Raw genomic sequence first — 12,649 nt, forward strand, 5'->3', positions numbered from 1 at the left:
AGGATGATCCCCCGTGATTAAATCGCTTCTCATACTTTCATCGGAGAGCGAACGAGACGACCGACAATGGAACCGTGAGTATACAAAGACGAAAGGTGATTTAGTCCAGGCGTATGCGCAACGCGGATATAAAATTGTCTTGGAGACCATCCTGGCAATTAGCGATCGTCAGCGACGCCGCGGTGCATACAGGCCTTTCACTGCGCCGGAAAAGAAGTTACGATCTCTTGATTACTAAATATCCACAACGAGCTCGGGGCCTGATTAAACGGCGCGTCGACTCATTCCGACCCACCTGAGCCATTATTCGTTTCCTACCGAGTGAATCAATAGTGGAGTTTATCCGACGACAGTTTCTATTTGTTTAATTGATTGAGACCTAGCTAGCACATTTGTGATGTGTCAACAAGGATGGTGACTAGACTATCTTCATTAACCAAGGACGACAAAGGTGAAGATATAGGTGAATCTAGGTCTGTAGGATGACAAGCGTCAAGGTTTAACTCCAGAGATTTTCCTAGATCACCTAGGCCTACAGCTTCCGGATGACAAAGATGCAGACCCAAGTGAACCAAAAGCTTCAGGAATCCTATAGACCAATCAAACCGTTGCTTATCCTTATAGGTACACGACAACAAAGATGAAGGTTCCGCTGAATTTAATACCCTAGGAATTTTGTAGTCCAATCAGATTATCATCTAGCCCTATATTTTTCACTTCATTATTAAATATAGTATTTAAACAAATTTGCAATCATCTCTTACGCCCACGCTGCTCGCGTCTCGGCGCTTACGCGTGTCTCGGGGATCATACCGAAGTTGTTGGGCTTATTATTGCTGTACAGGCGAAATGTTGCCGGTTGCGTGAACGGGGATCCGTGTTGTTTGTCCCGCTGGAACGGAACTCTCGGAACTCGCGTAACTAATCGTAGAATCGTACGTGACCGATCGACCGTCGTCTTGTTGATTCGCGCTGTAAAGCGGACCGTGAACGGAATCGCAAGGTGTCGAAGACCTCGGCACGTTGTCGCGTGTGATTTTGCTAGCTGTAGCGGATACGCGTGCGTATCTGCTTGTTCCCGAAGCGTGTTTATCGATCGGTGAAGATTGCTGGTTTTTTGCCGGCGTATTACGGTTCGTTGATTGCCGTGGGATCGGCGCTAATTTGGCAGACTAAATCGAAATCATCTCTCGAAGATTGCTACAACGTATTAGAATTCAGCGTCGTTTCGTATCATTGAAAATGTATTTGTGAATATCGAAAAAATTGAAAGTAGATGCTTACCTCAAGGGAAAGTGTAGCTTACCTTGAGGAAGCTACAAAAATTTGTACCAGAAGTTCTCATTTTTGTGTACAAAAGTAGCCATTGAAATGAAGGCTTACACTATTACTAGATAAAATATAGAACATTTTTGAGGAGAGGTCGTTATTTTCCCATTAAAAAAAAAAAAATATGTAAAGTCTTTAAAAAACACGTGAGATACAATTTGTCAAGGTTAATTCTTCGTGTGAAAATAAAACGAGAAGTCGTTTCCCATTATGGAATTTAAAGCTTTGCTACCTGGATGTGTGATCACGTGAAAGACAAATGCATAGAAAGGCTTCATGCTCTCGAATCAGTAGCTCGCGTTGACAGGAGCGCAGATGTAACGATACTCATTAAACCCTACAAAACAATTATCAGACTCGTAATTGACTGCGGACGACAAGTTACGACTAGGACAAGAAATGAATACGTTTTAAAGGCTCGACGATGCGAATTCTCGATTTCTCCTGACAGGTAATCATTTTTCCGAATCGATGAAGTGGATCGACCACAGATCTTTCTTGGTGAAATTATGAAATAGGTTTTCTTTGGTCTGCGCTGCGTCACGCCGCGTCGTTTCGATAATGAATTAAATCGAATAGAACCAGTCGATGGAAGTAAGATCCCGGAAGTGGGCTCGACGAGTTAACGGATGGACAACGCGAGCTATTATTTAACTTTAATTGATGATGGCTCGCGAGCTGTTCCACATTGATGGTCATCGATAATCGCTAATGATTCGAATGTTTCGCGCACCGCCGAGGGGCACGGAAACGAAATTTCACACGGAAAGCCTTTGGCCCTTTCAGGAATACAAACAATCGATAATACGATTGAAAGAGCAATTGTTGATCGAACGTGATCTGCCAATTAAGTCATCAACAACTGGAGGTTTGTGTATCTGCTAAGTTATTGGCTATTGTAGTGGTACCTCGCTAGTGGGTTGAATTTATCCTTCGATGAGTGCAATGGAAGTCGTTCTTAACACTGTTGCCATAAACGAATACTGTTGGCGTTATTGCTCACTCTTAATGTGCTACATCGCTGGAGTGATCCTCAGTTTGAGATACAAGAGGATTTCTAGATTACTATGAGCGTAAATATTCAGAATAATTGGCTCAGATTCATCAAGGCTCACAAGCTTCACAAAGGCTCGAATGTGTCAAAAACCATCAAGGGGTTGATACACTGTGATATCACTGATACAAGTGGTGAAACACTTTCTTGCTGAAGACTTGAATAGGTTTGAATAGGCTGAAGTAGCAGTAGTAGGGCTTCGGTTTGGATTTTAACTGATCAATATTAGAAACAGAAGACACATCTCTTTATAATTCGAATCATCTATTGCTGTACAGTTAAACAGACTTCTCGAAACAGTAAGCCAGCAATCGAAGTTTAGTTCTGACCGCCGACGCCAAAAAAGGACCTTCGGTCTATGTCGACTGATTTCTCTCGAACTGGTCCCATTCCAAAGTGTCCTTAACTAGGGACGCGACTGTGCTCGCTGACATCTCTCGAAGATTGCTCCAGCGTTAAACATGACCAGCCAGACGTCTAGTCCCGTTCCAGGAGCACGACAGCGACCAGCGACAACGCAAAAAATTAATCGAAACGCGATCGGTCACGAGAGAAACTACAATGTACAGTAGAAGGTCCGTAGTCACGGTGGCCCTGATACGCGCGGTGAAACAACGCGTCACAAAGGTGGTTAGAGACCCTGAAGAACCTTAAGGTGAATCGTACGGCGGTTGCCTCGTATCGGTCTCTCTCCCTCATGACGTAAAAAGAACGTCAGAAGTACAAACGCACCCGCGGTGATGATTAACAACCAGTCCAGGCGCATATCTCCGGGCCCCGACGAGCTGGCTAATCGATTAATACACGATATCGAGCGTGCGCGTCTCTCACGGCCATTGTTTGTTGTTAATTACACTGATACATCTATCCGACGAGGTTCGGAGATCCAGTTGACTTGTGATTCGGCGATTCGACCGCCCGTCGGTCGGCCACTCGATCCCCTCGGGGGGATTTGAATCTAACTTTTGACACGCATCAAGAAGCCTCTCTCTTTCGGTCTGGGTCTCTCCTATGTACCTGTAAAAAATAAAAGACGTCCGTCGAATCGAGAGCATCGTGCATCATTCTTCGTTACGAATCGCCTCCTGTCACTCCGTTTGTTACGCTAAACGGGCATCGCGTTTGCGGATACCTTTTGAATTAATAACGCTTTTGTTACTTGCGAGTATTCGTAACTAAGATGTCCGCTTGTAAATGACTCTTCTACGATAGTTACTTGGAAGTCAAATTACTTGAGGTTTTAGAGGATTAATTATAAATTGGGTGGTTATTGTTATCCTATGGGAAGGTGCTTTTTTGGCACGCAGGCTCTTTGGCACGTAACTCTATGCTCGAAAATTTCTGATGGGCCCGGTAAGTCGTGAAAAATTTGGTATGTCTAGGAATTTGGTTTACGTGGCTGTGTCGAAAATATTTGGATAGATGCATGGGTTTAAACTCCAAATAAGGATTCAGAATTTCTCTTTGGAAGAATTATTTTAGTTGTTAGACACTGAAATAGTAGAATACGACACATTCGGCTGTTTAAAAACAGTTAAAGAAACCTTAAGGTATAGCCTTGAATGACGGTGACAAAACTCATCGCACGACGATCAACTCTTGCCTAACCGATACTTCGGATCCGTCGGTTCGAAGTGCCCAGTCATGTTGGTCCGGTGAATGACCACGGTGCACCGAAAGTTACCGATCCATTGCTCGGATCGATACAACGTCAGCATTATTTCGCTGAACATCTCCATATAGCAATGATCGTCAACCCGTTCCTCGCACGAATGAATTCAGTCCATTAATTTTAACAACAAATTACAACTAATAACAAAAAATCGAGAATCTGAGCGTTGCAATCTCTTTACAACCCTTACCATTCTTCTTCAGCACCTCCTTACGTCCCAAACGGAAGGTATAGCCTATAATAATTATAAAATACAATCAGGATCTGTAATTACTCAAGATACATGTCAAGGAGACTTGAATAAAAGACAGTGGAATTTTAATACAAAACGTGATCTATACAGAAATTCTTTAAACATTTAAATCTACAGTCGATGCCCAGAAGCATGCAGTAGTCGAAAACCATCAATACTTTAGAATGTAGAAGTAACAGATCGCTTCGTCTGGTAGAAATTCGTTTTCGAACGCAGTAGACGAATAGAGTTGTCATCGAGTGATGGATCGGCCGAAGATGTACAGTTAGGGCCCGCGAAAGCGAAGTCAGCTACTTCCGGGGACACGAGGGGGCACGAAGTTCCGTTTCACTTTCCAGTCCGAGCGGGGTTAACAGTTAAATCGGTCGTTAATTGCGAGCGCCTTAACACGGGTTCGATGGCGCGTGTGGCGGCGGTATCGCGTTAATTGCTGAAGCGTTAGGCGGGCTCCTCCCCCCTCGCCGGGCCGCTAGATGGACGGATTACTTAACACTTGTCACGCCTCGCTAATTAACATTCAGTCATCTCCCTCTCGGAAGTCCCTCTCCCCTCCCAGCCGCTCGAAACGCAGCCGAGCCACGACCGGGCAGGTGGAAAGTCGTTTAATATTTATCGACTATCGCGTGCGACCCCATTGGCACCTCCAGGGCCCAGGACGACCGGCGAATGAATTAGAATTCGTGATGGCGCGTCGCGGCGCGGTTCACGGGAAATATTAGAATACGACGCCGCTGCAGCGTGATTGCCCGCTGAGAAATGTATAAGGAGTGCTGGATTTCGAATCGGACGTTCTCTAGTTGGCCAATTGTCTTTTGTTGAAATGGAAATAATAGTCCTACACCCAGTTTCGATAAATTATTCTCATTTACCTAAAGCAGATCTAATTACGATGCTTTTATGACCTGTCGTGTTTGTGTATACGGTTTAATTGATTCTCACTTTTGTACAGGAAAAATTGGTACGGCGACTTTAGAGTTTAACCCTCTATGGACTGAATTTGATTTTTCTGGAGACAACTGGCAAGGCATTTACTCTGATATGTCAGATTGATGGTGCTGCCAACGATCATCAATATTATTATTGGTTATCAGTGGATTTTATGTATTTACGATATAAACTGATATAATAAACATACCAAAAAGTAACTAAAAGGTATGTGCACTTATGCAAAATGAAATAACAATATCATTATAGTAATTGTAGAATATTTTCAACATATCTTATGTACATTTTACGTATACTTTCTATATTATTGCACGTCGTAATTGTATATAATCCGCAGTATAGTTATCAGAGGCACTGTATAATTAAGACATCTACATCATGTTGTAAAAAAAAAGAAACTAAAATTATCAACGTAAATGTCGATGTATTAGCATGTGACCTGAAGATTCATGGAGAGTAATAGCCTCATTAGATAGAGATCCATAGAGAGTTAATCATTAAACGCTCCAAACTCGAAAATTTAATAACAAAATCTTGTTTTTGAATTTACTTAATCCACATGATCCTGAAACTCGTGTTTTAAAAACAGACTAGTCAGAAGATTATTATTTTTGTTTCGAGTGAAGATGAAAGCGTACGCGTTAACGAATTAAATGAGATACGAGTAGGGAGACTCGAAGTCTTCGAAGGCGTTTCCGTAAAGAATTTTATTGTTTTCCTCGTGAACTCTTGTCGAATCCTGAAAGTGCCGGACAGTGGTACGGCGGAGCCAGTCATCCGCGCAAGAAGCGTATAATAATGGACAACAGGCGGGTCGTCCTGCTGGCACCGCGATCGACAGCAGAGATTAGATTCGACAGGACAAAACATTCTGCATCTGGTATTTCGACGGACCTGTCGTCGACGGCATCGACGACGACAAAAGCGACTCAGACGTCTCCAAATAACATGCAGCGAGCCTTTCAATTGCCTTGAAAATGTTTCTATTCCTCCGGAGCTACGAGTTCCATTATTCGTTAAGACTGAAGATTTCAAGAAAAATTTCAAAATAGGTAACGCATAGAGGAAATTAGAACGTGTATAATCGTACAGCATGGTATTTCTGTTAGCAACTGATGAATGAGTTAAAGATATGATAAAGGGTTTTAGGAGGTTGTTTTTTAAGATAAAAGTACGTACAGTTATACTATCTATGATATTTGTGTTTTATTGAAAGATGAAATCCTGAAGCTTCTTTTGGAGAATTCTTCAGTTTGTTTGTAAGTTTAGTAATCGGTTGAATAGAACGCACACGAGATCTCGATATGTTTTTTCTTAATGCGAGATTATTAATTGATAGTTACAATATTGAATGCAGCTGTGAAGCTCCAATTTAGAATATTTTGTACCAACTGATTCAATCTACTCTTACCAATTTGAGCTGTTAGAAGTTCGGTATGTCCGGTATCTCTCCTTTAAAATAGCAGATTTGTAATTAAACACTGGTCAGGTCTGATTTAGGTCAGTGACAATACTTTATTCAAACGAAGGATAGAACCAGTGCTTGTACGATTACCATAGGAAGTTTTGGGGTCGGTGGTCCACGGTTGGTTACATACGTCACTGCGCCGTGATATCTAATGAGGCTATTAACACGCGCTGCATCGCCGAGGAAACTTCGTCGAGCGTTTATGACATCCGATGACCTACCTAGCGGGTTCTATTAGAGTCGTGCGATCGCCTTGAGTGAGACATTTACCAGCTCCCGCTAAGCCGATCTTGACGGCCTGGCATCTGCTGCCCATGGATGTGGCATTAAAACTTCCTGGTTTTTGCCACCTGCTCCCGAGCATTTCGACACTTGGATTCTCAATTAGATCCGTGCGCTTTCGATTCGCTCGGAGTGCCACGCCTGGAAATCTCAACGACGCGAAGGAGACCGGTAACGGAGTGAGGCAAATATTACTTCGAATAAAGATTAAAACGTCTAGATTTGTGAGAATAAAAGATACGAATCCTTTAGCCACTCGTATTCTAACAAGAATGAGCAGTGGGAGAAGAACAATCCTAAAGATGATTCATTTGTTTTTAATTTATCGAATAAATGTGGAATTTGTATTCTTCATTCGGAATAAAATTTGCTCAAGACTGTTGGGTGATTTGGTTCCTGTTCAGCTGGTGATGCTATTTTAATGCCTATGATTTGGAAGTTGTCATACCAAATTTCATGATTTTCTGATGAATCATTCCATGAATAAACAATAAAACGAGGCTAATGTATTCCATGGAATGAAATGAAAAGAAATTGTTTTGAAATTGTCTTGTATTGAACAGAGGAAGTAAACATGTTGAGTAAAACGGAGCACTGTATCGAATGAAATAATTTTATGGAATCGAGTGAAATAAATCTATCGAATGGTGTAAAATAAATTCATCGGAAATAAATATGAATATAAATAAACATAGTAATAAATACGCAAAGTTGGAACTTGAACTCCAGAAGAGAGTTCACCGTAGCGACTCGATTACCAAGAATTGAATAAAGATGTTACACCTTGATCGATGAAATCCTTCAGCGCGCAATTGTCCCCATGGAAGCGCAAATTGCTCGCAATTTAGCGGGCAGCGATATTACTTAACAGAGACGCGAGAGTCGAAGGCCTTTATTAGCCGACAATACCACCTCCTTCGCGGTTAAATTATCGCGGCAACATCCGCCGTATGCAAATCGAAAAAGATAATCGTCTCGGTTGCGCGAGTGTCGTTCCGATTCAGATGATTACAAAGTTATTACCTGCTCGGAGGATCATGGTCGTTGTTCAATTGTCGCGAATAAACCATTCGGACGGCTGCGTAATTATAGGTATTGTCTCTCAGAGAGAGACAAATTTGTCAATTTTTTTTACACTTTCAGAGATATTAGCAAAAGTATAAATAATCATTAAAAATAAATCATGCCATACTTTCCAAATGTAAAGTAACTAATCTAATTACTTTTTATCCAACTTTTATTTACTAAAAGGTAGTCTGGAAATAATATAGTAGACTTGTCTAATCTTCCAAATATATGGGAAGGATTATTAAAATTTTCACCATTCTGTCTATGAAATTACATTTCACGTGGCATTCCGCACACCCACTCTTTTGACGATACCTTCTATTTGTAAGATTTTTTAACTAATTTATTCTTCTTCCTACATAAGTACTAAAAACACTTGCAATTAATTGGAATGATTAAACATCAACTATCGTTCAATTACACTTTTAAGCAGCACACCCATGCACAGACATGTACACCTATTAACTGTAAAATATTATACAATTGAAATTAAAATTAAAACAATTCAAATTCCTTGAAATCTGTATCTGTATATACATAGATAAGAATGTTGCGTATCTGTAAAACAGTCAAAGAAGGGAATCCTGAATAGAATTCGCTGTTAACGAACGTAGTATTATCCTTGTTCGAGGAATCCCGCTGTTTAATAGCTAGCAATAGTGAAACGAAGAATTCGGCGCACGCCAACGGAGAATGCGTTCCTTATCAAAGATTTGGTTTTGCTTTTCTGTTGCAGACTCGTGCGAGCCCGTTGCGGACCGACCTTACGGTGAGTGACTCACGATCTCAATCTCTCGGAAATTACAAGACCGTACTTACGCCTCTGGAGAAATATCCGCGGAACCTTCTGTTCAGTGTCTTCCGTGAAAAAAATGCTCTCTGCGTCTATTACGCGCAGGGTTCGCGATTCCGAGCTCCGTTTCCATTCTGTTAAGGTTCAGCTAGCGAAAGAATCGACTTGGGAGACCTCCCGCCAGTCGACGAGAATTCCTTCACCTTCCACTGCCTCAAATTCCGTAAATGATTGCTCGTAGGATGAAAATCAAATTTATTACCAAAATATAGACCGAGGCAAGCGTTTGTTTAATTCTATTTTTTAGCTGAATGGACAGAATGCTCAGTTAGATAAAACTTTCGAATAATGAATGAAAAGTAAACACTTTCTTGTTTTAATTTATTATTAATTCAATAAAAATCACAATGAGAATTATATCGTGAAAATAAGTTTTACTATAGGCGAATAACAGCTTGAGTAAATATTTAATTGATTAAACGTTGCGAATAAATCGTTTTTCGTGTTCCTAGCCACATTGATAGAGAATATTTTATTCGAGTAATAGGTAACGAATAAGAACAGTATGTTTATTCAATCGAACAGTTATTCGGTTGATTCAATGAAACTTCATTGAATCGGTTTAATTCAATGAAATTTCAATATATAGGGTTGTCTGGAAACAAATAACATATATACATCCCTCAAAGGGTGGAAAAATTGTGGAATAAAATAATATTGAATAAATATATGTAAAAATTCAAATGTGGCTTTGAATTTTTCTTAATAATTGGCACGAACTTTCTAGACAATCCAATACATAATTCAATATTATTTTATGAATTCAGATTGGAATTATTATTGAACACAGGAAGAACAAGCAGTTTTCTTCATCTTTGATTCGTTATTCGAAAATTTCATCCGAGTCTTTCATTCCTATCTAGAAATTTGTATTAGAACGTACATACATTGTTTCTGTCTAACCAAGTCGAATATTTTCCTAATCGAAACATAGTTCACCGTTTCGTATCGACCGGATTGCGAAACCTGCGCGACGTAACAGCGGAGAAACGGTCGCGATCCCGGTTTTTTGTGGACCCTCCGATTCGTTTTCCCTGTTTCTCTTTATTACCTGGAAACCGTAACGGGGTTTATGCAAACGCGTAAATCAGATCGGATTCTCGGAACGATCGTTTCAGATAGAAAACGCCGACAGCGAATCGCGTTCTTACGCTCTCGAGCTGAACGATCCGTGCGATTGATCCGCTGATACGATTCGATTAGTCATTATTTATTTATAGACAGTTAACTCGTTTGCATATACGAGAGTAATGGCACGGCTGATTCAAGGAAACGTTAGACTTGGGCGCTATTCACGATATTTCTTGCTTTGCCATCCGCGGACTTGGTAGGAAGCAATGAATCTTTTAAAGATATTATTATCCTCGTTATTAAGAAATTTACTTATTTTTCTAGTTCGCGATTCAGTAATAGTATCGCCGTTGGTATAAACGGTGATATTACTGATTGTGAGATCGTCCCACATCTGCTAATTGGACTCATCAGTATGGTTTATTTAACAGATCCCACCTTAATACGTCGACTGCCAAGCTGATTTCATTAAAATTTCCTTAGACGATGCTCTAGATTTTTTCGCAATTAATGCTCTTAATCCGATACCTTCGTGGCTAAAAGTTTTAACAGAAGCCATATCTTCAAGTATTATCATTACTCTAATTGACTATAACGTTTTTCATTGAGAAATGATTAATTACAGAATTTTCTCTGTCCAAGTGAACAACACTCAATGTTAACGATATAAGTATCTTTCAGTGAACTTTAAAAAAATTAATTTATCACAGAATAGGAAGCATGGTTAATCAGACTAGAACTTCCAAGAGGAACCTTATATAGAATTATATCATTTTCTCTGTCCAAGTGAATAAAATAACACTCAACGTTATAAGTATATCTCAACTAAGTCTTAGAAAATTAATTTATCACGGGAATCAGTAGCACGGTCTGCCAGACCTGGACCTCCAAGAGAAACCTCGTCTTGTCGAGGATAGCAGCGTCTCGAAGAAACCGTTCAGGACCCAAGTTTCCACTTTCCCAGAATCTCCTGCTTCCTACAAGTGTTTAACAGCTAATCCGACCTGGTTCGAGAGATTGGTTTCCCAAGTTCTTCAACGTCGGTGTGGATGTCCGATGGTCGGTGGCATCTTCTTGTTGACATCAAGCCAGGGGACGTTAGAGGGTGGTAAAAAGTCGCGTTGCATCCGGTCGTCCGTCCTCCCGCGGCAGAAGTCGTAAAATTCAGCGTTATGCGATTCGGGGCCCTATGTTTTGTCCCTCTTTCTAGATTATGATTACCCCGGCAGCCACCGTGGCTAATATCACGCAATAAGCACGCCAGCGACGAGAAAGCCGCCCATCTCTTTCTCCTTCGCTCTCTCTCTCCCTTTCTCTCTCTTTCACTCGCTCTTTTGGATCTCGCCTTTTTCTGCTCGGTTTCGTCCACGTTTCTGCCTCCTTTCCGCAGGTATATAATATGTGCCACCAAACTCGACGGCGTAAACGGGTATCCGGTGGTAATACGTGGACGCCACTGGTCCAGGACCCGAGAGAAGGACGGAGGAGATCCATCAAACGAGCCGCGGAGACCCTGCACGAGGTCATCCCAACTTTCCTGGAGCGACTTCATCTTCACGATCCGTTCTGGTGGACGCGGTGGAATTCGAAGAGTCGCCGCGGTATCGCCGCTAGAGCAGCGATCATTTTTATTATGCATTTTATTCGTCGGTTTACCGGGTCGTCGCGGGACTACTTATCGGTGGACGCGGCTTTACGCTTGGATCTTATCTCCTCCGCCGACGGGGTTGACGCTAATGTAGCAAATTTAGCGACGACCCCGGCTAGAGCGTTACGCGTTGATAACTAATTTTCTCGAATGAACGTTAAGCAGCAGTAATGTTCGCGATGTTTGGCCACGAGTGGCTCGATTAAGTTTATGAAATCTTCACGGGACTGTCCGCGGTTAGAGAGACGTTAAACTCTTGAACCAGGTGCCTGCGGGTCGTAGGTAGATTTATGCTTCTTTGGTGGCCGCTGGAGACATCTTTATGTGATTGTGAATGAGACGTTACTTTGGTAGGGAGAGCGGAAACGTCGTTATGATGTACGTTTGCCTTTGTAGTACATGATTTTAATATTCATGATCTTAGTATTTTAATTTCATAGCTTAGATCAGTAAATTGCATTGCAATCTCGACAACCAATGTCCAGTATCCTCTTTCACGAGTGACATCAAGTCTGTTTCAACTGACTCTCAATGCTTGAAGGTTAAAAACATGTAGACAAACGAACAGCATCGAAATCACTATGGAGACCTGAACAGAATTCATCTAGATGAATTCACTCTCGACTGAAATGCAGCTGTAGTTGCTAGAATTTTTTAACAAGTTCAGATGAAGTTCAGATATAACCTCTTAGGCACTGCTGTTTCTCTATACGCCAGAGTTCAATGCGAATTATGCGTAAATGATATAGCACTGCAATGTGTGACGGGATGCTGTTTTTTGTACGAGTACTTTGCAATGAAGTTCTCGATGATTAAATTTTCTTAAAGATATGATACATATACATTTAGAGGCGCCCTGTTCAGAAAGATGACATCCGCGAAAGTCACTATAGTAGCGCATCGTGCTTAATAGGATAATGACCAGGATTATCGAAGAAGGTTCACTTCAGACTTAAGTGAAATTCAACTGTAGTAGCCAGAATTATTGAACAGGACTACCTAACTC

The 12,649-nt window shown here is 41.2% G+C and overlaps 1 protein-coding gene across 1 annotated transcript in view; it reads left to right on the forward strand.

The window, feature by feature from the left end:
* Positions 1 to 12,649, forward strand: part of LOC128877478 (uncharacterized) — a 111,093-nt gene that overhangs the window by 38,867 nt on the left and 59,577 nt on the right. The window contains exon 2 of the mRNA XM_054124802.1: positions 8,808 to 8,840. Coding sequence (XP_053980777.1) covers positions 8,808 to 8,840 — 33 coding nt within the window. The remainder of the gene's footprint in view (positions 1 to 8,807; positions 8,841 to 12,649) is intronic.

Source organism: Hylaeus volcanicus, chromosome 5 (genome assembly GCF_026283585.1).
Source record: "Hylaeus volcanicus isolate JK05 chromosome 5, UHH_iyHylVolc1.0_haploid, whole genome shotgun sequence".
NCBI lineage: Eukaryota > Metazoa > Arthropoda > Insecta > Hymenoptera > Colletidae > Hylaeus > Hylaeus volcanicus.